This window comes from Cavia porcellus, unplaced genomic scaffold (genome assembly GCF_034190915.1).
Source record: "Cavia porcellus strain 051 isolate PalLab524CR breed Dunkin Hartley unplaced genomic scaffold, mCavPor4.1 scaffold_19, whole genome shotgun sequence".
Taxonomy (NCBI): domain Eukaryota; kingdom Metazoa; phylum Chordata; class Mammalia; order Rodentia; family Caviidae; genus Cavia; species Cavia porcellus.
The window spans coordinates 38,131,995-38,158,385 of NW_026947502.1; the positions used below are offsets into that span (position 1 = coordinate 38,131,995).

The 26,391-nt window shown below is 41.1% G+C and overlaps 1 protein-coding gene across 4 annotated transcripts in view; it reads right to left on the reverse strand.

The window, feature by feature from the left end:
• The window catches only part of Sema6a (semaphorin 6A), a 120,874-nt gene that overhangs the window by 7,507 nt on the left and 86,976 nt on the right, over window positions 1-26,391 (reverse strand). Inside the window, exons 12-19 of one of the 4 annotated variants that reach the window (XM_005005197.4) lie at window positions 25,767-25,922; window positions 24,324-24,500; window positions 23,686-23,826; window positions 23,519-23,599; window positions 21,337-21,395; window positions 18,964-18,984; window positions 18,776-18,826; window positions 13,467-13,631 (exon numbers count right to left, since the gene is read on the reverse strand). In XM_005005197.4, the coding sequence (XP_005005254.2) occupies window positions 13,467-13,631; window positions 18,776-18,826; window positions 18,964-18,984; window positions 21,337-21,395; window positions 23,519-23,599; window positions 23,686-23,826; window positions 24,324-24,500; window positions 25,767-25,922 (851 nt within the window). The remainder of the gene's footprint in view (window positions 1-13,466; window positions 13,632-18,775; window positions 18,827-18,963; window positions 18,985-21,336; window positions 21,396-23,518; window positions 23,600-23,685; window positions 23,827-24,323; window positions 24,501-25,766; window positions 25,923-26,391) is intronic. The other 3 variants (XM_003473280.5, XM_005005198.4, XM_023566491.2) reach the window with 3 other exon arrangements.

The window sequence follows — 26,391 nt, forward strand, 5'->3', positions numbered from 1 at the left end:
ATCTTTGGAGCTGCCCTTAGCAAACATTTACTGAGCACACTAAACCACTGTGCCAGATGCTGGCAGTAACAAAGGGGAGTGATGCCCAAACCGTAAGAGAGCTGCCTGCTCACAGCTCCCTCCAAAGTGAGGAAGTGTGATGAAATATGTTGCATTTCTACCTCAGTGACTGGGGTAAAATTTCCCAGTAGAGTTTGAGCTAAGCCTTAAAGATGCATAGGATTTCAACAAGAGCAGACAAAGCAACGAAACCAACGGGCTGCTGGGGAGACCAGCAAAAGCAAGGGCAGTGAAGGACACAGAGAATGGTGCTTACTACCTTCTGGTCTCTTACACGTACAGGTTAGGAGCCATCCTGCTGAGCTCCTGCCTGCTTCCGGGGCCACCGGAACTGCACATTAGCCCATATCCCTCCAGGCCTCAGCTTCCGAAGAAGCCTCTTTCAATTTCTCAGATCAGGTGAGCACTTCCTTCTACAAATATCCCCATAGCTCCTACCCGCTTGTCAGGTACCATCTTGAGATTCCTTCACCTGGGCTGCTCTGAGGGAGAAGGACTCACTACTGAATGCCCAGCAGAAAGAGGCTCAGGAAGTGTCTACTAAGCCAGGAACAGAACAACACATAAATGAATCAGTAACAGGGAGAGGAAAAATGTCAGCCAGAAACAGTATTAGGATGGTTACAAACAGTCTTAAGTGACTAAAACAAGATTTTTGGAAGATCTGTTAGTTTTGGAAGAAAAGTTCTCACCTAATTTACCTATAGTTTCAAGCACCTCCGTGCCTGAGAAAGCTGACTTTGAGCCTGCTGGGCTCCACATTGAAGAAATTATAAAAAATTACTGGCTCAAGAGGCAGTATCTTTGTTTCAGAAGCAGAGCTAGTGTGCTACTGTTTTTTACAATTAACACTCTCAATCTTCAAGTATACTTGCCCTCTGCTCCTTACGGAAGTGTCCAGAAGATGTTTTCTGTCCTATATGAAGCAAAACAAACAGATGTATAAAATGCACCTACTGAGCCAAATACCAAGGCAGGGTGCTCTCACCCCTACCTGAATACCTCTCTAAACGCGTAGAGCCAGGAGCCAGCAACTTGAAACAGTTAAGCGCGCACATGAGCCTCTCAGCTCTGCTCACTGCCTGGCCGCTCCGGGCTGCCGAGATATGATGGATACGTCTGTCTCCACAGCGACATGATTAATAGGCATCTGTGTAAAGCGGACCCGATGACCACAAAGACAACAAAGCCTCTCTGTGTCTTTAGAGAAACATGCGAAGGCAAAAAAGGAGGATGGACACTTCCTCCACCACGGAGCTGGAGAAGGTTTATGTTGGGTCTGAGAGCTAAGAAAGATGGCAAAATACCAAGAAAAGCCCCAGAGTAGGAGACCCTAAAAATAGACTCATGCAATTTCCTTGAAATCCTCATAACAACTCGGGTGAATGGGATCTAACAACCCAATTTTTCTTGCTTGAAAATCTTCTTGCAATAAAATGCCAGTCTCACAGCCCGGCAAGGCACTGTGAATGAATGAAGGAATCGCGAGCCAAGCCTCACCAGGCTGACCACACAGGGCCCACTGTAATCGCTACTGAAGAGGAGGAGAAAATAAACGGGGCAAAACCCCAAACTGGGGCCAATTTATTCTCGAAGCCACACCCTGGCCGATGGAGATGACCACACTGAGAGCGAAATGGGAGCTGGCTGCGGTTATCTCGGCAGGAAGCAGCCTTCTTGTCTTACTGCATAATGTGAACCAGATGGTAGGAATAAAGGGAACCGCCAGCAGCCAGGGAAATGGGCTCAAACTTTCCTTTTCCTTTGATTTTTAACTTTTCTACCCGCTGGCTGTTTAAAGATTAGGTACCAGGAGAGAACATGGACTTTAAGATTAAAGTTAGTGACTAATTATGTCGAAGTAGAGGCAGCTTCCTAGGTCTGGCAGTTTAAGATCCTCAATTCAGAAGTGACTGAAAAACACGCACACTGAATAATGCTTACTGTGACTGTCTGCAGAGGAATCCACTTCCAGTTCTAGCACCTCTGAAAGGGACGCAGTTTTGGTTGGGATGCATCACACGGAGACAAGGGAGAATGAGCGTGAAACTCATGGCGTTTCATGTTTTTTAAAAAGAGCTTCCCTGTCTTTGGCTCGCTGACCCTCTGTGGCTGCACTGTTTTAGACCTGGTGTTGCCAGTGAGAATGTGGATCCAGAGCCTGGATTGGTGTCTTGATTAGAATTAGAATTAGAATTAGAACAGGACACATTTTATAATCCCTGCCCTGGAAGGTTGCTCTGTGTTTCCAGCTTCAAAAGCTTACTGTCCTTGTAAAGGTAATTCGTACTTTACATTAGCAACGATTTGCAAATTTTCCTAGCCATAGGGTTTTTTTTTTTTTTTTAAACTCTTTCCTAAATGAGATGGAAAACTCAACATCTGAATGATGTCTAAAGCCAGACAAAATATTGCTGTTTTCAATTTCCTGGTCCTATCTTCGTTTGCTCTCTCACAAAGCATTTAAAAAGCTACACAATGAGATAATAGATCTTCTCATAAAATTGTTAAACCCAAGTAACAGTTTGGAATTCAGATAACTGTTTGGATTATTTGCAGTGCTTTTGCCATACAAAACAAACATAAAACAAATAGGATGCAACATGTGTTAACAGAACTGAAATTGCCAACTTAAACTAGCCAGAATTACAATGCATGAGGTTCAGGTCAAAGATGAGGCTGGATGTTACTGCTGAGGAACACAAGCTTTGAGATTGTACAGTCCTTGATTTGAACCTTGGCTGTGGGAACTTGGGCATGTCACTCGGTCTGTAACCCCAGCTGAACTGAGTATGCCAGGAGTGTTGGTGGAAGGATAAAACAGGCTAAACAAATGAATGCATGGAAAGCAGATGGAACTGTGCAGGAAACATGTTGATACTTAATAACAAAAGGGCTGTATTTCTAGAATCTCTGATAAATTGCCCACCTGAAACAGTGTCTCAGATAGATTACTTTAAAGCAACTCTTTGTAGGGCTCTATTGTGTTAGTCAAGAATAGAAAGCTGAGGATATAAAAATATATAAAGCAAGATCCTGACTATTAAGCTTCCTAAGAGCCTGTCAGCAACATGGAAAGTGTCTTTAGTCAGTGCCACTCACCATTAGTTTTACAGGGAGGCTGTTAGAAACAACAAATCCTTAAGTATTATCTAGACCGGCCTCAGAATCTTTGGCCTTTTAATAAGGCCTTCAGCAAAGTCTTATGTTCACCAAAGCTTGAGAAGCACTGAATCAGTGACATCGATAATATTCTAGACAGTGCATCTAGGCTTTTAGCCCAGTTGTCCAACCTCGTACACCACTGAGGCAGTGGCAGCCCAGACTTCTAAAATGACTGATGAAATTTGTAACAAATAAATGCACCCAACTTCCTGCTGTCTGAAGAATGAGTCCTTAGTCCTTAATTTCCATACTTGGTGTCATGCTCTCACAAAGAAAAACTGTTTTACTTGAAACAACAATCAAACCTCACACTTGCTATTAGTAAGTGAAAAAAGCATCACATACGACTGAAAACTTAATCCAATTTGCTAGCACCAAAGGTACTAGAAGGATGCCTGAGTCATTTTATTAAACCTGGCATGAAGAGGGAAATTTTGATGGTCCCCTCCTCTGCAGCAGTGGCCACTACCTCATAGAACAGGTAGAATTCAGGTTATGTCCAAGAGTATGGGCCCAGGCATGATTGGCCCCCACAGGCAGAAGAAACAGTATCTCAGGGCACCACCAATGGGCACAGTGCCCACTTTTGTGTAATGGCACCTCAAAAGAAGCTCCTTAAGCAGTATTGAGAGTAGATCAGAGAATGCAAAAATCTGTCCCCCTACCCCTGTCTGATCAGATTAGAGAAAAGAAACCCAGGCAAGTTTTTTCTTTCAAATTCTAAACTAAAAGGAACTGTGTGAGCTCAGGTTTCATTCTCTGTGTTAAAAGTCTTGCTTAGGGATGATAAAAGCACCGGCCTAAGAGTGCACTCAGCAGAACCTGGCACTTCCAGTCCGCTGAGTTGAACTGAACCTTCAAATCCACAGAATTACATAAGAGATTTTTAAGTTACATAAAATTTCTGTTGCTTGCATTTAAATCCTGGAGTGCAAGACCCATCAGCACTTAGAGTGTATTTATTACCTTAACAAATGTCAGCTGATTGTGTCCAGTGTTATCTGTTATTTATGAGTAACAAGAGGCTACAGGACTGGAAATGACATGCTTTAATATGTCCAAAAGGTTAGGCATAATGCAGTCTGCTGCCCTATAAATTTCTCGATACAATTTCTCCCCTAATGAAGTACTGTCAGTGGCTGACATTTATAATGACTGCCTCTGACTTCAGTGAAGAAAATTGTAGATATGTGTGAAAAAGAAAGCATCTTCTTAAAAATATGAAATTAAAAAAATAATCGGAGTCAGAGAATTTCTATGACCCCATTAAAAATGAATAGTTTTACAAAGATAATTCCCAAGTGGAAAACTTGGAAAAACTTAAGAAATATTAATTAAAGATGACAAACCTTCACACCACCTATAATTGGCTTGCTGACACCAATTAAGATCCACTGTGTACCCACTATACCTGACGCTGTCCCAGTACATTTTACCTATGAACTTCAGGGCCTGTCTGGGTTAAAGCAGTGAAATTCATGTGGTTTCTCTCAGATTCCATCGCAGCCACGCCCTTTGCAAGGGTTTATCCTTTACTTGCATGGCCTGTATCTTCTTTGGGATCAGCTAATGAACACACATTTTTCTCCCATTTCTCTTTATGGCAGTTTATGTATTCTATATTTTGGAAAAGGCTTATAGAATTGGAGGCCATTCTCATGTAAAGTTAAAAAAAACTCTTCAGAAAAGCTACCTTATTGTAGACTAATCTAAGAAACAACGAGTTTCATGAAGGAAAACATCTAATAAACCTAAAACCAAAACAACAAATACCTCATGAAACTCAACTATGAGAAAAATTTGAGACAAAGCTAGTACCATTTTTTCTATGATCGCAAGTCTCCAAACTATAAATTGACTCTTCACAATTTTATAATGAGGGCAACATAGAATCTACAAGAGCACAGTGCAGTTGAATCAATGCAAATTGCAAGTTTGTAACTATTCCAGATGTTCAGTTAATAAGATCACGCCTAATCTAGTCCCTTTAGTCCTTGAAAGTTCCATTACGCTGTCAGAAAATTTTGTCATTGTGTGTGTGTTTGTACAAAAGATGGAAGAGAATGAAGAATATAAAAGAATGGGGGAAAAGGGTAGAGGCAAAATGTCAAGAACGGTATGGCTTGAAAAAGGAGTTGTGGATTAAAGGTAAAAAGCACAGTTAGAAGGTGATTTTTTTAATATGCTGAGGTTTAAGATGCTGATTTAAAAGCAAAAGTTCAAGTCTCCATAATCTTAATTTAAATCCTTCAGTTTTTGAGGAAATGGATAGATTATGATGAAAAAAGAGGTTGAGTGGATATCCCTAGAAAATTTAAATACTGGTGCGCACGCACTTCAGGCAGCCAGGGAGATGAAACAGCTTTCTTAACGTGGCTGACATTTAACTGTTTTTCTCTTCCATCCTTTCCACAATAATCTCATCAAGACTTTAGATAAATTCAGCAAGTTGTCAAAAGGATACAAAATTAACTAGATCCAATCTACATCCACGCCCGCACTCCTGAAAGGACAGTTACAGGCAGCCCCTCCAAGGCTCACAGGGGAAGGTGTCAGCGTGGGGCCCAGCGCCAGACCTGCCTGCTGCTTCACTCCTCCCAGACCTTCAAACAAAAGTCAGAAACCACAAATAGACCCCTTTTCTTGTAGATGACAAAGAATTAAAAACTACAAACGAAGGCTGGCACTTAGATTATATTATCGTGTCTTTCTCAACCACTCCTGATAGAAAAATCAGAGGAGGCTGAGAAATGTCATAAACTGCAAAGGCAGTGACAGAGGAGTCACAGTTTGGAGTTTAGCTTGCTTGGGGCTTTACCTGGGACCAAGCCTAGTTTGGCAAGGGGCATTTACCAGGAAAAGCTCAGCGAGTCGTAGAGCACACAGCCTCCCGTCAGGAAGTAACCAGCTTGCTCTATGTCCATGCCATGTACACTTAGTCTCCATGGCCGTTGTGGCCATCTAGATGCTGCACCACTTCCGTCACTTCACACTGCCTGCTTCCTCAGCATCACATGCCGCACTGTCGCCAGCATGTATCTTGGTCATGCAGTTATTCGGTTTGGAATGAATGCCCAGCTTCCTCCTCCTGCCACAGAAATCCAACCTTTCCTTCAATGACCCCACCTGGGCCAGGGAAGTCCTGCGCCCTGTGCCCCCTCAGTTCTTTAGCCACCCCTTTGTCACTGTCTTCTCTTGCTCACAGCAGGTGCCCGGGCAGACAGGTCACCGGTGTATCTGTACTGTAAGCCGAGTTCCAACCTGCATCTTCTGTGGCTCTTAAGGTCAGGTCTACATAGAACACATGTTGCCCTCGTTTCTGCTGAATACACAAAGAAAGAAAGGAAAGGGGGCCACTTTTCCAGTAGGGTTATCATTATCATTATTAAACTATTATTTTCCAGTGCTTTGAGTCTTAGTTCTTTTTTCCAAAATGATGAAAATAAGGTAAACAAGAGTAAGCAAAAGTTGAGGCTAAATAAGAACTAGTAGCTTTAATAGCATTCATTTCAGTAAAAATTTGATTTCTGAGCCTTCCTTACATAAAAGTGGCATTTGAAAGACTGCTTCCAGTGATAATCTTTTAAATTATCCTTTGTCACATTTCAAACATATGTGTAACTTTAAGTGCATATTTTCAGAAGTTAATATGATGTGAATATTTTTCATGGAACAAATATTGTTACTTAAATGTCTCCAACATGGCAATATTATTGTAGATTTCCAAGAGATTTAAGAGGCAAATGTGATGTAGAGACTAATCTCATATCCTCTCTAAGTTATCAGCAACCTCTTCAGTGAGATGCAGGCAGCAAAAGTAGACAAAATACTTCACTAAATCTAAATTTCAGATAAACAGTGCTGTTTCATAGTACTATTAGTCCCATGCAATATTTGGAAGATGCTTACACTAAAAATTATTCAGTTATGATTAAATATTTAAAAACAGTATTCAGGTAAATTTGATATTTAAATTTAACTTCCCATATTGTGCTTTACCCAGCAACCTCCTCTTCCTCGTCCCAATTGTGCACTTCTAATGACTCGGACAAACATCCTTTAAATGCATTTGGAGCTTTTGGAAGTTAAAATAGTTTAAGAGAGAGCTTTAAAAATGATATTAGACCACTACGGGAGAAGTAAAGCACAGGGTACAAATAAAAGAATAACAATCAATTTTCAGGTTTTTTTTTTTTACTGTCCATTATTGTCAAAAGTTTATGCTCTCTCTCTCTCTCTCTCTCTCTCTCTCTCTCTCTCTCTCTCTCTCCTCTCTCTCTCTCTGCTGAGAATCAAACTCAGGACCTTGTACTTGGCAGACATGCACCACTGAGCTGAATCTCTGGCTACACTAAATTTCTTATGAACTTCGCAGGGTACTCCCCCTCTCACACTCCAAAGCAAAAATAAATGAACTATAATTTAAAAAGGTTCTGGAAACAATGCTACTCACTTCCTTCTTTCTTAATGTTCTTTGCATCTGGCTGGATGTTTTTTTCCTACCTAGTTTGGTTTATTTTTGGGCCCATTCTCCCTCCCTCCCACTAGAGGACTCCTCATAAGATAGAAGCCCTCTCTGGGAAATCTCCACAACCTGGTCTTGTTCTACTATCACATCCCAAACTGGCTATGATACTATTTGTTTTACTAATAAAACCTTGTATGAACTTAGTGGTTTTTTTTTTTAAATAAAGGTTGAGGTACTCAAAAGAACAAAGGTAGAGTTTGCTAGCATATCTGCAAATATGTATCTATGCATCCAATACCTGACACCCATCAGCTTCCTGATCCTCCTTATCTAGTGAGAGATCACTGCTATGGTGTTGGTATTCAAGACTAAGGAAAGGGGCTGAGAAATGGATTTGATTGTGATGGCACGGACTTCAGTTGCCCAGCATGTTCTCCTCACATCTACCATGCACCATTCTGTCTTGTTCCCAAAGACAGTAGTGGCCAGAAGGCACTGTGCCTTACTGTCACGTCCCCATGCACTTGTCTGTCGGCAGTTTGGACAGGATCTATGTCTATTGCTAATAAAACCCTGAACTCCTCACTGGCATCCAAATTGCATTCCAGAACCAGTGATAAATTTGCTTGAGACGCCTCAGAAAACATTTTGTTACTGTGATGTTACTGAAGGAATGGCAGAAAAGTTTAGGCCAACTTAAAGAGTCCAGGAAAGAACAGAAGTCCATTTCCCTTTGTGTGTTACTGACATCAGGAATAATTTTCTCTGGACACAAAATGGCTCACATAGGAGCTAAGAAATAACCTTCTCCGCTGGGAGAACTGGGCAGATTGAAAAGCCCAAACTTTGGAGATTTTAAGCATCGGAGAATGTTAAAATGCAAGATTAGTTAGAGTTAGGTTCTGTTACCAACCATACTCAGATTTTCCCTGCTGTTTTTATATCAAGCCTGAGTCCCACGGTTTGAGACTTGGAATAGACAAAGAGCGAACAGGAAAAGGTCAAGGTTAGGGTACTGCCCGTAGCGCCAGAGTTCTGGTGGGTGCAGAAAGGGAGAAGGGAAGCAGAAGCGTGCAGGTAAATGTTCCCTTGACCAGCAGGCATCAGGGTGATCCCTAGCCACAGTCCACACCAGGGTGCTTGCTGCTGGTGTAGAAAGAAAAGCTACCAGACGCTTAATAAGCCATGAGTGGCTAACTTCTCAGTCTTAATTCATTTTGCTTCAAATTCCTACTTGACCAAACTTCCTATTCCCAGAATCATAAAACTCAGCAACTGGAAAAGAAAACAGAACAGCACTGGGTTGTGTAATTGCCACATCCAGACTGAGAAGTGCATTCGCTTGGCGATGCAGCCCGCAATCAGCGGAAGGCTTGGCAGGCGTCAAATCTCCTTTTGAGGATCAGAGGCAAGATTTCAGTGGAGCACGAACACAATGTCAGTCCACCAGGAAGTGTCATGAATCATTTTGTTTACTTAACATATATACATTCTTTTTTGTTTTTTAACACTTATACATACTTAAGAGCATTTGCATTACTTATTTAATATTTTATTTGTATAACCTTAAAGTATATTTCAAATGGAAATTTTGCATCACTGTCTAAAGGGAAACAATGTCACTTTTCATAGATAGAAGGTAATCATAAAAATACCATTATTTTGCTTTCAGTTGACTTTAATTCTAGCAAGAAGTACAAGTCCTGTTTTGTTGTTTCTGTGTCCAATAGGAACAACAGCAAGTTTACTGAGTTGTAAATGACAAAGTATCAAACTAAGGCTTATTCCTTTACATGAGCAAGAAGAATGAAAAATGCATAAATTCCTGCCTGTGACTGTTTCTAAAGGCCACGTGCCACTTAAATCCTGCTGTGCGAGGTGGTACGCATTCCATTTGGATGCAATATGGTGGCAGACTGTGGTGCATTAACAGAATCCATAACTGACTATAAGGAGCACTCCTGATTGCTGTGATTCATATAATTCTATTTAGGATTCTTATGATGCATGGACAATATATTCATTATCCTTTATATCCCTTATAAATCTTACTAGATTATTCTTCCAAGTAAAAACAGCTTACACAAATAGCTTGTACAATGATTAAAACATAGTCAACATTTACTGTACATTTTAGTTTGAATTACTCATTTAACCTCTACTTTGGATTCTGGTTTTCCATTTTTCCTTGCCTATAAGGATCATATCTTCTTGATTAAATGTAATCATGTAATAATGTGTCACTTTATAGATTTCCCAAAGTATATACATATACTACAATTTTGGAATTTCTTATCAAATAAGAACACATCGTCCATGTTTACTATTTCATCTGTTTTCAGAGAACTCACAGAACCTATAAAGTATGAAGTAGGAGATTTTCTACTGTTTGGTATTTATACTTGTGTGCTAGTGACCACCATCAACATTTCCACTTTATATTTACAACCCACGGCCAGCCTGGCAACTTTGTGCATGGATAACTTCCTTGCATATCTTACAGTCCTGTAGAACATCAAGTGTGATGCTTTTCAAAGAAACCAGAGGAATGAGCAGCTACTAACGTTCTCAGCATTGCTTAACAAAAACAAAACATAACCCCTAAACCCTCATTTCTCTTGTGGTAGGAGGGATGGTGGGGGATAAACCAGATCTAAAAATAAAAGGGTTTTCTTTCTTATTTATATGTAATTACAGCCCCTCTGTAACTACTCATTACCACCTCAATAGTTATTGGATGAATAAATATGTTCTTTAACTGTGGAAAAGCCAGGAAAAAATTAGTCAGGTCTGCATCTAATTTATTAGCTTGGTGATTAAAGGGCTGGCTCTTGAAGGTCCAGACATCTAGGGACCCAGGGATAAAGCAGAAGTGTTGGCTGTACTTCTACTGATGAATCCAGGGCTTGAAAGATACCAGGCAATTTTAAAGAAAAGCAGCAAGGAAGGACAAGAGACGTTAGACAAGGCTAGAGGGGTAATGAAGGGCAAGGCCAGTTACTGAGCGAGAAAATCACTTCATTTTCTATAATAATGCTGCTTCTGCACGCTTTGCAGGTCGGTCCTCATGCTTTGTGAGTGCTACTACATACTAACAGTATCTGAACTCGACTCACGGTAGAAGGAAAGAGCCTTGGACCATTCCACAGAGGGGCAGGGAGCTTGAGTCTCTTATTTTGAAATGGGGAGGCTAAGAACAATGGTAGCAGAAGGAGGTTAGATGGCAAGGTGAGGACAGTGCTGTGACAGAATATGAGGGATGCACAGGATTAAATCAAGACAAACACAGCAAGGAAAAGGAAGGAACAGGTGCGCAAACATACTCTGGAAGTGCAGAACGGTTTGAAGGATGAAGTGTGGGAAAGCAGCCCAGGAGCGGTCAGCAGATCTGTAGAGCCGAGCTGTTGGGCTTATTGTGCCCACTGGCTCTTTTTCAGTGTCCGAAATGAAAAGGGCATCAGACGCTGACTCCTTCTCAGCGAGCGGGTCAGCAGACACGTATTCTGCTTAGCAGGGAAGCATGCAGTATTTTAGAAACAATTCCAGAGTATATTTGGCTCCCGGAGCTGGAGCACACAATGTCACATTCCCATGAGAAGATTGACCCAGTGGAGAGAGCGCGTGCCAGCAGCCCTGGAAATCCATGGGGCTCCAAGATGCGCACACGTGGATGTGGCATCGACTCAGGGCATGGAAAGAAGCAAGGGATCACAGGTTGATTCAAGTCAAAAGTTGTCACGATGAGTCAAAAGGAAAAAGACTTTTCCAACAGAATAACACCACTGCCACGTCATACCACACAGTGCTTGGCGAAACAAAAGTTTGAAATAAATCATGAATAGTAAACAGAAAGATAATTCAGAGCAAAATGGAAATTAAAATCATGGTCAAAGGAACACCGAACTCCATCATTTTTAAAAAAATTTCTGCATCACAACTCATTGACATTGCCCCATCACATATAATCAATCGTCAGAAATCAAGTTCGAGTTTGACAGGGCAAGGCAAGGAGAACACGGAAATGTGAGCGTGTTAAACATCCATGCGGTCACCTCTGCCACCATTGCTTGACGATGTGTAGACTGCTTCCAGCCTCCGCAGTGCTCATAATAAGACCCAGGGGAATGCATGATGCTGAATTGTAAAACAATCTGTCAAAGTGTTAATTGGATTCTTTGAGAACCTCCTTCCTTAGGGGAGTTAATGATTGGAGAAAATCCATGACACCCCTCTCAGCGAAGTGAAAAGAAAATCACTGCAACCAACAGAGAGAAATTTGGTCAACATATATAATGCTTTACTGGAAAGACTGTTCCAGAAAAATCACAGCGGGCCAAGGCAAAGTGGGTTTTTGTGTTTTTTTTTAAAACTGAGTTTTCTCTTCTTGAGAATAGAGCCAAGACTGACCAACACATCTCGGGTTTGGAACCACACATCACAAAGAGGGCACATGCTGGGGCTTGCGGCTAGGCAGGCAGGCAGGCAGGCAGGCAGTCTGCCCTTCATCATGTGTTTTCTCAGTCTGGTGAGAATAAAGAGGCTGATTTAAAGAGGCTGAGGAGAATAACGTGTCCTGCTACCTTTAAATAGATTTGTGGCAGGGCAGACGAAGAAAAGGAATTCTACCGAAGAATAATAACATCAGTGAAGGGGCCACGCTCAAGAACAAGATAAAAGCGGCAAATCCTTACATTGAGGAACGGGAAGTAGGGCAGCAGAGTGCACAGCGCTCTCAGAGCCAGAGAAGCAAGAAAGACAGAAAAGAGGAGGAAGTTTAGCATGAGCATTGCCCAGAAATATCCTGCTAAAGCGAAGCTGGCCATCCAGATGAGGGAATTCTCGGAGAGAGCGCGACAGAGACCCTCCCAAGGGTCACAGTGGCTGCACTGCCCTCGAAACTGAAACCCCAGCTTAGCTGGAACTCTTGAAAACATATAGAAGTAAACAATTCTGAATGGGGGAAAACAGCTCAGCAACATAACTGGGCTTTTCAGTCTCTGATTTACAAGACTGTTTTTTGGACAAGTAAAGGCCTCTTTGGTTGCAGCTGCAACTGAAGTAGGATGTGTTACCAGAAGCAGCAAATGGCAAGAAAAGAGATGACATTTCCTGTCTGTAGTCAGGCAAAGAAAGCAAAGGAAAATTTGGGACAGTTCACAGTGGAGTCCCTTTCATTGAGCGTGGCTTCCTTTCCATTTTAAATGCATAGCAATTCTGCTTGATTAAATAACATATTTTTGTTTCAGCTGCTGGCCTCTAAGGGCAGTTACAGTAGTCTGAGGAGCACAGCTCTATTCAAATTCTGCACCATGTGAGACAGAGAAATGTTTCCAGCCAGAGAAGTCTTCGCTGGCTATTTCTTAACTTACTGATTAATGGGCTTTTACTTCAAGTATATTGACTTGCCAAAGCCTGCGCGGCATTCCACCACATGACGGTGGGAGAAAGGGCACAAACCTCAGGGCATGAGACTCAGAAGAGTGGAAGGGAATCTCAGGAGCCGGCATCTACTCTAGGCCAAGCTGCATGCCTGCTGGGTGCAAGAAGCTCAGAGAGGATGTGCTATTTGTTTTGTGTGGTTTCTCCTTGGTCATGGAGTAATTTAGGATTAAGCTTCGCACAAGGTTGAGTTGCAGTCTTTTCTGAGAAGCATCCAATCATCCCACACTGGAGGGTCCCACACGCTCCTGGGGTTCAGCTGGAAGCAGCCACACAGTCCTCCTTGCTGGCCCCCCTTCTCCCCCCAAAGGAAGAGGCATGTCCAAGGCCTTACCCTTCTTGTCTTGGTGATTATGGGAAGACACTGCCCCCAAAGGGTCTGTGTTGCCGGGTGAATCGAGCAGATCCTTCCAGTCCAGCATTTCTCCCCTAGACTCATAACCCTCCTGAGCCGCCGCATCGGACGTGGTGGTGCTGGGCAAGAGGGAACTGGCGTGCCCTGTTTTCATCACAAATACAGTTAGGGGAAACATCACTGAGTGATCCAGACCCTCTTTGCCCAGAGGCCAGGAGATGGGACATTCAAGCTGGCTGTAAGACCAGGAGCACACGGCCCTAGCAACGACAAGGCTTGCAGGTGGTAGGGAACATGGTGTGTCCAGCCTAAGACATAGTGATGAAGAGCCAGGGCCTCCGTCAGGCACTTGCTGAGTAAGTCTTGGGAATCACGTGGTCCCTCCCTCTGTGGACACGATGAGCAGACACTTCCCAGAGTAGGGGAGATAAGGTCTCCTCATGGTAAAAGCATCTAGCATAGCCTGATCCATATTAAATGCAAAATAGCCGTCCTTCCCTGGTCTCATGGCAACTGAACACAGAATGGGACTCATGGGGAAGGTACATGGTAATCGACGGCCCTTTCCCTGTTACCAAAGACTCCTCCACCTTGAGCCTTGGTGTGGAAGCTCCATGCCATATCTAACCTCATGTCAACTCAACTGCACAGGCAGTCCCTGTCCTGAGAGTTCTTGCTTTCCCAAGAGATCTGCACTCATCGCTTCTGTGTTGTAATGGGGACTTTAAGTGACACACAGCATTGTGACTGTGCACCCTTAGTCAAGATTTGTATTTATGAGACACAGTTTCTGAGGTCTCACTAACTGACATGAGTAAAGGAAAGAAGGCATCTTGAGGTTCACGGTACCTGCCATAGGGCAGGACCAGGGCAATGGTAAAGCTGCAGCTAGGGCAGGTACGTGGGCACTTCCTGTTCACACACCTGTAGGCTCACCTTGCATCATTTCCCAAGATTAAGTGCAGATTGGAACAGGTGCTTTGGCCCAATCTTTCACAATGATTTAAAGGAGCCCTACTACCTGTCCTCTTCAGTCAAAATAAAACATAACCTCTCTGTGAGTTCCAAGTGGATTTGGCCTATTAAACCTTCTCGCCTATAGCAACCTCCTGAACAGTTTTTAAAAAGACATCAGGACAAATACTGTGCATGTCTAAACAGTGCTTTGGGAGAAAGTAGGGCAGATTCACAATAACTCCCAAACTTCCAGCCTCAGGATGTGATTACCATGTACATGATAAATAAAATGCCCCAGAAAGACAGGTAATAATGATGAACGCGTTGCATTAATTTTTGCACAATCATTGGAAGCTGCATTTGCAAAAGATTCCACATTGCAAGCAATGGACAACGTATTTCAAAAATAGCTTTTTATCTTATAATTTTGCTTAGCAGGGAAAAAGCAGCCAAGTGACTCATCTAAGTTACAATGATTCTCTGGATACATCATACCTAATGCCATTACAAAACCTTGGTAACATTTAAGAAGTCTCTTTCTAGGCAGAACTTGTGTGGCTCTTACTCAGCTTCAAACAGCTGCTTTGTTGAAAATGGTCTGCTTTACATCCTACTGCTAAAAATATGTTCATTTAAGACTCAAGACATGCTTGATTTTAGACTCCTACTTTTGTATTTCTGAGTTTCACATCTCATTTCATAACACTGATAAGGGATCAGGGGCAGGGAAATGAGCCTAAAGAATGGAAATAAAGAATTTGCTTATCTCATCCTTGCCTGCATTGTAGTCTAAAATATAAATGCTATCTTTGACTTATAAATTTAAGACTACTTTAATGAAATATATGGCCAGAGAATTCATACCCTGCATAAGCAATTATAAATAGCTTTTAAGGAGTTAGAGAAAGGGAGGAAGAAAAAAAATTCCCTTCAAGTAGCAAGACTTTTTTTTTTAAACCTGAAATGATATGCATTTTGGGCACTTTCAATTTAACTGTGTTCAAGGGGCAATTTTATGGTAATGCCCTAAGCATGGTTTAGGGAAAACATTTCTTAATATGGTAATCTAAGGGAAATATATGCCTAAGGGATACATTCTCTGTACAAAGATTTCCTGGACCATATGCTGCAAATACATGGAAAACTCATTGGTAACGGAAAGCGATGGCTAAGAGAGGAAATTAATGTGGACCAGATGGTAGTTAGGCAGGAACATGTTTTACACAAACGTGAGAAATCAGCCTCTTCTTCCTAGCGCTGAGTGTTAGTCTAATACCTACCACATCTCTGCTCTCTACATGTAAATCTAGAGAAACCATGCATCTGATTTACACAAAAGAAAAAATACATGGTACAACGTGAGGTTTGTAATCCTAAAACTTGTACTTTAGGATAACATAATGTGCTGGTGGGGATTAAACAGAGAACTGCCACAGAGGAACACCAACAAAAAACAGTCCTTAGCTTGAAATCAAGATGCGCGTTATTACTTCTCCAAACTTTAAGAGACCATTTGTATTCCTTCTTATAATTTGATTTCAGAGGCTCTATTATTTTTATGCATTGCTTAAGAGTGTGACGTATCACTACAAAAATAGGCAATCATTTGTGGATATGGTGTTGTGTGTCAATACATTTGCCATTTGCCATTTGCACCTTATCGTTTGTCTTGTCAATGCAAAAGAGAAGTCACATTTTAATAAACAGAGCTCAGGCTATATTATTATTAAAGATAGGAAGACATACATAATACTTTAAAAGTTCATTTTAGAGCCAATCTCAGCACTCTGGAAGGCTGAGGCAGGAGAAGAGTAAATTTGAGTTCAGCTTGGGCAATTTAGTGTGAATTTGCTTCCAAATTACACGGTTAAAGGCCAAGGATTTAGCTCAGTGGCATAAGTGCCTGCCTGGTAACATAAGGTCCTGAGTTTGATTCCCAGTACAAAAATTATATATATATATAATTACTATTAAAAAAAGGGCTGGAGTTGAGCTCAGGGAAAAGGCCTGGGCTTACTTCCCAGTCTCCAGTACCACACACCAATGAAAGAAAAGTTCATTGTGTTGTATAGTTTCTCTACATCTACAAGTCCTCATTCTAGAGGTTAGAGACCTTTCAAGCTACTCAAAAGTATTAACGATCATTATAGCCAGTTAAATGTACAAGAGAGATACTAAATACGGAGAAAAAAGAGACGGAAAATAATCAAGGCCCAATTCACTAAAAAGGGTATCTGCATAAGTAACCAGTGTTGCGTAGAGTTTTTGCCTACAGAAAGCTTGCTTGATTTAAGGAAATGAACCGCTTTTCTAAAATGGATCAGTTGAGTTCTGTGGTTTGCTCTATGGACTTGTGCTTAGCTATAGTCAAGGACATGCAAAGGACACAGCTAGAAACGGTGAGACTGGCTTCCTCGTCTATGTAAATGCTCCAAACCAGCAGTTTGATCCTTTCTTTGATGCTACAAACTCAGGACCAAGTTCACTGCCTGGCACAGAGCAAGCCCTCGGCAAATGTTGTCAAGTGAATTAATTAAATCTCTTCTGAGTTTATGAATCCAAAATAGATAGCTCTTGTAACTGTTTGTAGATAGAAAAAAAAACCCTTCCTATATTTTTGTGAATACTGTCAGAATCATCACCCATTTTAATGGTCAGTTAATCAGCTAACGACTTCACAAGGAAAATCCCAACTCTTTAGTTTCATCAAAAACTACAGGTCAAAAGCTGAGAATGAATGGGCATTGTAAGTGTTAGCATGGAAAAATCAGTAAGTTCTTTTCCTTTGAAAAGGAAAAGAGGCCCATAGCTTGAAGAGTGTTTTTCATGTTTTTTAAAAAATTGTTGTTGTTCAGAAAAAGCATCATGTGGTTTAATTACTCTACATGAGAAATTGCCTAAGAGTAAAATTTGGTTTTTGTGTAAGAATGCTGGCTAGGTTGCTGGTTCAATTAGTTCCAAGATTTCTCAATATCTGATAAAGATTATTCAGTCATAGGAAATGATTATAAAGTATGATGGAGAGGAGCAGATGCTCAGTGGCTTTTCTTTCTGGAGGCTGAGGCTAAGCTAGATGGCCATTTCTTTCTGAGCATTCTCATCTGGTCTTTGGTGTCCAGTGTTACGGTAGCTGAGTGAATGCTGAAGGCTTTTCTGCTCCACATGACCTCATTTTGCAAGGTGGTGGCTTAGGAGACATGAGGCAATTTTCCATATTGTACAGCTCCAGTTTATGTAATAATCTTTAAGGTTTCAAAGAAGGTTTTTTTTTTTTTTTTGTATGCCAATCAGACACAAAGTGAAAGTTTGTGTACAGCTGCTGAACACATCTGTAGCAATCTTGAACTGCTTCTTTGGATCTGAATGTACATCGCTTCCTTTTCTTTTCCTTTTTCTTAAATTTCCCCTTCCTTTCTTGGCTACTCCTGTATTTAATGACTATGCTGTAACTATTACTTTGTTGCATATTTTAAACACACAAACTATAGATGGCTGAATTCATAGTCTCCATTAAAATGTGAACAGTTAAATTTGTCACCACACAGATGTTTCCCATATTATTTAAAAAATAATGCATTCATAGATTATCTGAATAAACATCCAGGGATACTTTCAGAAATATAAAGGGAACAGCTATATGTCAACTTTTCGTATAGAGTTCAGAATATTCGGTTTATGGACTCAGTAGTTTTGTTTGACACAGCGCTTGTATATCTCAGACCAGGATGATGGGCTAAATTCTGTTTGCATATCATTTCCCCTGTGTCACTCTTCCTGTGTCACATTCTGAAGAAATCTCACTGAAAACACTTAAATATTCATACCAGTTCTGGGCTTAAATTTCAATGGCCAATTTCATGCTGTCTTAAAAAGTTTTGCCTAATAAGAACCTGGTGTCCGTAGCCTGGACAGATTTTTCCCTGTGGATGGTACTACCTTGAGAGCCAGGATTCTTGGGAATGGTATTCACTATCATCTGAGGAGTTAGTAAGCACTATTCTTTTTATCTTGGATATACTTATGCCCAAAAGCAGCTTTTTCTCCCTCAAGAGCTCATTAAATATATTCACCAAATTCATGAAGGTTGGCATATTTCATGTTATACGGATTAAAAATTTAGGACTCAGTCTCCCACATCAGCTGTCTCATATAAGCAGAGTGATTTTTTTTTGAAGCGTAGTGAAATCTATAAATAATTTTAGTGAATTGGGGCCCTGAAGTAACAAAGAAGCTGGTCCATGATATTTAGGAATGAAAACTACAGACTATCACAGCATGAGACTTTAAGAATTAAAAATAAATAAATAAATATATATAATCAATAAACTGACCATACACTGTGTGGTAAGACATTTCATGATCTGGTAGTGCAGTTGAAATGTCTATAAAAAAATAATGAGGATAAAAAATTAATTATAAAGAAACCTAAAGTTTGAAAATACTCAAGAGGATTAATGAAATAGGATTTCTAAGATAGAATTCCACTGATATTAAATTACGACAGTAATATCTTCCTTACCATTCAGTGCCACGAAGGAATCTGAAAGACAAAAGGGAGGAGGAAGTTACTTAAGGTTTCCACTCTGCTTAGTGTGACTCACTTAATAAGTGGGAAGGAGCTAATTAGAGCTATGCCAACGTACGGTCCCCACTATTGAGTAAGGGCTGTCAGAGTCCTGCTTGTAAACTAAACTGCTCTCTGTTTGGTCCTACTTTATACCCTATCTCTCCCCAAAAAAGAAGGTTTCCTCAAAGTCACTGCCAAGAGGCAGAGAAAAACCAAGAGCTAGCAGAGGAAATGACCATATGCGATCATTGTGATTCTCAGGAGTCGAGCCCTGCATTAGTGAGGAACACATATCTTATATTTTCTTCTCTTGTTTTATTCTCAGGACCATGCTGGAGGAACTGTCCGGTACCACAATGTTCTGAACTCAGTCGGGGTTTTAGTTTGGAAATTGAAACAAAACAAAAATGTACGAACAAACCCATGCACTTATTAGGCAACACATACATGTGGATGTGTGCGGTGTGTATCTGAGTGATGTTACCAGTTCATGCTCATCCCTACCAATTGCTCATCACGAGCTCCTCACTTCTTCTTAAGGTCCTGCTCAAGCATCATTGTGCCCAACTGTCGTCTATCCTGTCTGAAGTCCAGGTGTGCAAAAGCAAGCAGCTGCCCCAGTAAGAGCACAGGGGGAGCAGAAGCTCCCAGGGAAGCCAGGAAGGCACTGGAGCGGTCTCACCTCCCGCCCACCCCAGTGCTCTGCAGGAGTGGGGCAGAGGCTGGGGACACTGGAAGACAGACAGGCATTTCGGGGGGCTGGGGCTGACTGCAGAGATGAGGCTAGGATTATGGAATGAGCCACTGGAGTGGGAGCTGAGTCTTTCCTTGATAAATACAGGTCGCTCTGCCTAGAACACAATACCAGTGAGCCTGTGGCTACAGCGGATGATTTATAGATGTGGTAATAACCATTTTCATGATTTATTTCTGATTCAATCCAAACTCACATCACTACTTTTCTATAGGGGCTCATACCATTTGATAATAGGATGAAAATGGTTCACTAAAGTCAACATAGTAGTGGTGAACACACAGACACACACCCAAATACACACACACACACTCGCACGCATACACACACACACACACACACACACACACACACACACACACTCTGGCCAAACTTGTTTCCCTCAAAGTGAAGCAGCAATTAAAAAGATGAAGGCCCAGTGATCAAACTTCAGAATGCTTCACTGATAGAGCTAAACGTATACACGTATGTGACAGACGTCTTTGGGATAGTTCTGTCTCCATTCTAAGTTTTTGCTTGCAGATTTTCCATGTGAAGACACACTAAGATGTTTTTGGTAATATATAGTATTTGTAAACAAAAATATACACAGAAATGAGTTTGAAGATAAGGCCACCCATAGCCATTTTTACTGGATTACATTCGATCTCTATAAATGCGTAAGGTTGGGAGTTGAATGACATCCTCATTTGAAATTTCCATACTCATAGCTGAAAGGCTTAGTCACTTTCATAATCTACATTGTAGATTCAATTATGAAAATTCATACAGTTTTATTCCCTAGGTGCTATTTTTTTGGTGCCATCTTAAGTGCAAACTTCTTGAAATCCACACGCAACATTTTAAAAAAAATCAGGCAATAAATGTATTTTCCAATAGTGTAGGATTATTCCTTTAATTAGTATTAAGACAGCATTTTAAGAGGTCAAAGGATATTTGGATAGAATTTTGATCCTGATCTTTTGTACAAAGTTCTAACTAAAATGTTACCACTTAATAACATTTAAAATACAGTCTAAGAGTATCATTGTAGATTAGTTCCTATAAAAAGGTTATTCCAAATTGCTGTGTACTCATGTGGTGTTTCTAGAAATTGTTTTCTAACACAAATGGTAATATACATAAATCTAATCTTAAAAATAATTACCTTTTCTTAGTCAAGATATTCAAGAATAAAAGTCTTACTCAAACAGCTTCAGCACAACGATCAATTTCTTTATTAGTTGGCTAAAAATTACAGTGTAACAGCACATTAGAAAAAGTCGAACTGTCATTTCGTAATAGAAATGCTGGTGTAACTTACTGCTTTGCTGTAATTAATATCCTCTAGAGTGTATGTATCCCATAGCATTAAAATGAGGAGACAGGTACAGCATTCATAGCAGTTAACACTGGCAGCACCAGCTCTCCTATGGACTGCTTCCTTTACTTGACATTGTGGAGACAATTTCTGTTATTTTTGTATGTTCCAATGTCAGCCGCACTCAGTGTGACATGTAGTGTAATGTTTCTAGGCCATTCGATAAAAGCATCTTTACTCAAAGAGAAGCACGGATAAAAAGTCTACTTACTGTGACAGTCTCCTAGGCCATCTGTATTGCCACGCTCTATGTCCTGCTCAAAAGTCAGTCTTTAAAAAAGGGAAGACAAGGAAAGACAGAAACACAATAACATGAGTCATCACTCAGGAATGTGCCTTAAATTTTACTAATGACAGTTACATCATTTGATGAATGGAATGGCAGGTGCAAAAAAAGAAATAGGCTATAGCTTGAAAATGTGTCTCAAAAGTTTACAGAAACGAATCTTACGTGAATCTCCAAAAGAGAATCCATGGTTTAAGTAGTTGATACTGATCTTAAAAAGGAAGTTAAATAGTTTATGGATCATTTATGTCTCTTTTTAAAAAAATGCTGATTCCCTTAGCATTTCCTAAACATTTCAGAAGTTTGAATGTTAAAACTTTCTCTTCATTAGGTGAAACCTGCAAATTAAAACTAATGTTTTCCTCTCTATTTTCTCTCACTCTTACTCTTGCTTTTCTAGACCATTTTCTATTTATCTGCCCAGCAAAGACACAGATAACCAAGTGTTCAGGGTACAAAGGAGGCCTATGGGGTGACAGGGCTTGGGGGTGCATTTTGCTGAGACCATTTAGGTCCCGTGCTCACTGCCAGTTCTGCCCAAAACTTCAGGGGCATTTTCACACTCCTCTTTCACATGCTCAAATCCTTTAGAGTCACTGATGGATGGTATAAGGCTCATAAAGTTAGCAAAATCAATTTCATTAATATCTAGTTTGACTTAAAAAAAAGTGCACTAGAATTATCCAAAGGAATACTGCCCTTTTATGAGGAAACTTCATATTTATTTCTATGTTATAATTGAAAATTTTATTTTGCAATTGACTTCAGAGTTTGAGAGCCATATAAAAGTGTTTTGAAAGTTATAGCCTGATCTAGTAATCCACCATGTTTAGCATCTGAAGTCTTTTGCTGCATTAAAGAAAAAAAATCATCATCAAATGACAAAGACATGCTCACTCTCGGGAGTCCCACATGTTTTGAAAGCCAATGTCACTGAAATATATGAGTGGACCTTAGAATAACCATTGTGGAGTTCTAATGTTGGTTTAAAAATCACATCTAAAGAATCAAGTTAGAATCAAGTTACCTTCGTTCACCCACTGAATACCTCACTGTGCTTTGTGATCTTTTCTCTTCCACCCAAAGCTTCCCATGAAAAGATACAAAGCTCACACTGGCCTGTGTCAGCGATGCTGCTTACAAAGCTTTTCTAATAGTGGATAGTGGGTCAACTCTGTGTTAGTCAGGTTCCAGGTCAGGTTTTCCAGTTAACATTAGCTGTTCATGGGAATACTTGCCCTCCAGTTCTATAGGTGGTGGTCTTCAGCTGTGCTTTCTACCTGTTCATCTAGCTATTCTAAAACAGAAAAGGAGGTGCAGAGCCATGGGAAAGTGGCCCTGTTCGGCCTTCAGATGTGAGAAGGCTCAAAGGGATGACTTTGTTCGCCTTACTCATGCTGCTGCAACCTGTCAAACACATGCTTTAAATATTTTTCCAAACAGTTTGGATTTCAGATCCACTGAATAAAAACATAAAAAGAAATCCCCTAGCCAATACTTTCTGAGCACTTAAAGCTGGGCTAACAATTTAAAACATCAAAATCACAAGCATGGTAGACTGGCCAGCTTTCACTGACCTACTGGAGAATTGCCAAGAATTGACTGACTTCCCAACAAGGAATAGGGTCAACTGCTCTTTGGCATAGAGAAAGCTTTATTGAATGTCCACACCATGTCTGCAGCATAAATGCATGACTTAACAAATGCTCTGCAATTTCTTCTCATCCCTGGACAGTCAATTAGAAGAGCGGGCTCTGCTGCAGCCAGCAGACTGCTCGCTAATCTAATTGGTATCCCACCGCTCCCTCTCTCTGCTGTCCTCGCTGTGTGAGGATCAAGGCAGGCACCTTCTTGTCTCTCTCTCCAGGGAAGACTTTGAAGCCCACCGAGTTTCCCTTTTCTGTGTTTTTAATCAGACAGAGGTGATTATCCATTTGGAAATCTGCCACGTGTGATACTGTGGGATTCTATGAAATAAGAAGAGGAAGGATCACGCAGATGGCTCTGGCCTTCAGGTTTCTGCATGGGAGGCTGAGTGGTGGGGTGGTCTGTGAGCGCAGTGACTCCCCCATCTGCTTTTCTGTGTTCTGCAATGTGGGCTTCTTACCTGCTGTTGGAGGACAGATGGGTACAGGTACCACCTTCCTTCACCCACCCACAGTACGGATCTCTAGAGGCGATGCAGGTCCTGCAGGAAGAGATGATCATGAGCCATGTAGGACTCCTTTCTAACCACTGCAGAGTCTCCAAGCACCAGTGTGACCAAATACATACTTTTTACACTTTCCATGTCGTTCACACCGTCCCAGGGGAACCTTTATCACACAGGTGGAGAACGCGACGTACAGCGCACTGCTCGCCCTGTCCAGCTGCATGCCCATAATTCTTTTGTCTTCTACTCCATCATAGCTGCATCTAGTTTACAAGGCATGATAACATCACTGATAGATGCTTTGGGTTGGTTTTAGTTTTCCTGGTGCTTCCCCACAATCCACATCCCAGCTTGTAAGGTGATCGCAATCCGATCTAACTGAAGGTCCTATGTGCATCCACATGCACATAAACACACATAGCATGATGGTGCATGCCTGTAATTCCAGCACTCTGGGAGGCTGAGGCAGGACCATCACAAATTTGAGCCCAGCCTGGGTGATTTAGACTCAAAATACAGAAAAAAAATGTTGGAGATGTAGCTCGGTGCTAATGTTCTGGGTTCAATCTCCAGGATCACAAACAAAACATAACAACACCATATACACTACTGATAATGAAAAATAATTCTTTTTATGTATTAAAAGATTTTTATTACTAGCATGAAAAGTTGGATAAAATAGTCTGCCATCATTTTCTTTGAATGAAAGGAATCTTAATAACTTAACAATGAATAAGTTAAGAACTGACATTATACTCACTTTTCTGGGTTATAAACACTCATCTCCTCCAGAAAAAGGCTGTCATTTAGGAATCCACTGGTTCCTATCCTGGCCAAAAATTTCAGGATGATTCCCTTTTCTGATCCCAGGAAAACCACAGTGTGATTCTGATACGGTCCAGCAGCAGTGTCCACTGCAATTTTGGTCAGGCGGTACCTATGACAAGATCATACATATATATTATCATTTTTAGACGAGATTGGGCGTGATCAGGTTGGTTTGCAGGCCGTAGACTATATTATTGTTTGTAAAGTGTTCTCTTTTCTATTTCAAGTAATTGTGACATAGCTTTCTAGTAATAATCTAAAGAAAAATATATGCGTATAAATGTTGCTTTCAAGGTGTTCTGGTTCTTTTTTCCCATATGCAGAGCATTAGTATTGCTCCAAAGGGGAGGAAAGAGGTATGCATGTGGCAGACCAAGTCCCATAGTAAACGGACAGCACGGCCATCTGAAACCACTCAGTGACCATCCTTTTCATGAGGAAAAAGGAAAGACTGATGTCTCCATAGAGGTGGAAAGAAGAAAAAGCGGACCCACTTCGCATTCCTTTTAACACTGAGAAGAAGTGGTGGCTACCATTCACTCTTCTTTATACTCTTTCTCTGAGAGGCAAAGTCTTCATCAACAGGATGTTAGACTAGGTAGCTTTCCAAATCTATGTACAGAGGCCAAGACACTTTTGAAGTTGGAAGGATTATGGCACTATCAGCAAATGTAAGGATGTTCACGTCAAGCTAGATTCCATGGGAAGCCAAAGGCAAAAGACATGCCTAGGAATAAATCCCACTGTCCTCCTCTGAATTCTTTGATCAGTTAACTTTCCATGTACTTCAATATTAAGTAACAATATAAAATTATGATAAAGTCAGTTAACATTTTGTTTGACTACCACAACTGGATGGTACTTGGGAAAAGCTGTTGCATTGCTTGAAAATAACTTAAAAAAAACACAAGGAAGAATGTTCAGTAGTGTGATATCTCTAATCAGCCATCCCTTCTCTGTTGGCCAGCAATTCAGATAAGCAGTACTACAGTAGAAGTACTTAACACTGTCCTACTTCTGCAAACGTGGTAGCTGAGCTGTTTGAAAGCTAACAATCCAGGGACAGTGCTCTCCTGTACCAGACCTTTATTTTTGCACAGGTTGCATAAGCTAACCCGGAAGGAAATATCTTTCTTTCCTCTAATTGCTGGCATGTGTACACCTAGCCTGAAAATCCTGGAACTTTTCTCACTGGGAATATAGCTATGGGGATTTGGTGGCAGCCACCCAACCTGCCAGCCTTTCATAGCTGAATCAATGCCCAGAACAGCAGAAGATGTTTGTGGCATTTCAAAGCATGATCTACTACTACATTCTACGAGCATGAGGCAGAGCCAGGGAAATCCGTTGAGGATCTGGTTGGCTTGGGACCCACCTGACCATCGTCCTCAGGAACCACGGTCTGTTGATGATGGCAGGGACTGCCTCGTCCATGAGCGGATGCGTCTTAATGAAGTTCAGGGTATCGTCAGGAAACTCATTGGAGGTCGCGTATTTTTCTAAGGAGGATGAGCCAGCACAACAGCCTGGTCTACAAACGAAAGAAAATTCTTTGAATGAACCGCTTCCTTAAGCATTTGGCACAAAGGAGAATGAATGCATCAGTCTGAGAAGAGGAAGTGGAACAATGCAGAATGCCACCAAGTACAATATGCTGAGATTTCCTCTTGGCTGCCTCCTCACAGAGAAGCCTTAGCCGGTGAAGTTCAGCTTCATCTTGAGCACCTTGCCTTCTTTCCAGAAGCACAAAGAAGCCTCTGCAAACAGGCCCAAGATTGGAAATGAGGGAATAAGTGTGTGGTGTGCACATATCTCAGAGTGGCTCTACTTATTCAAACGCCCTCCTAGATGTTCATGCATTTGCTCTACAAAGGGAGAGAGCTGACTTTTTCACAAATGTCAAACATAAAGATGTTCAAAAAGTCACTGGGGTACAAACCAGCAAGATTCAGTGTCACCATCTCTCATTAACTGGGGTGCAGAATATTCAGGTTTATTTT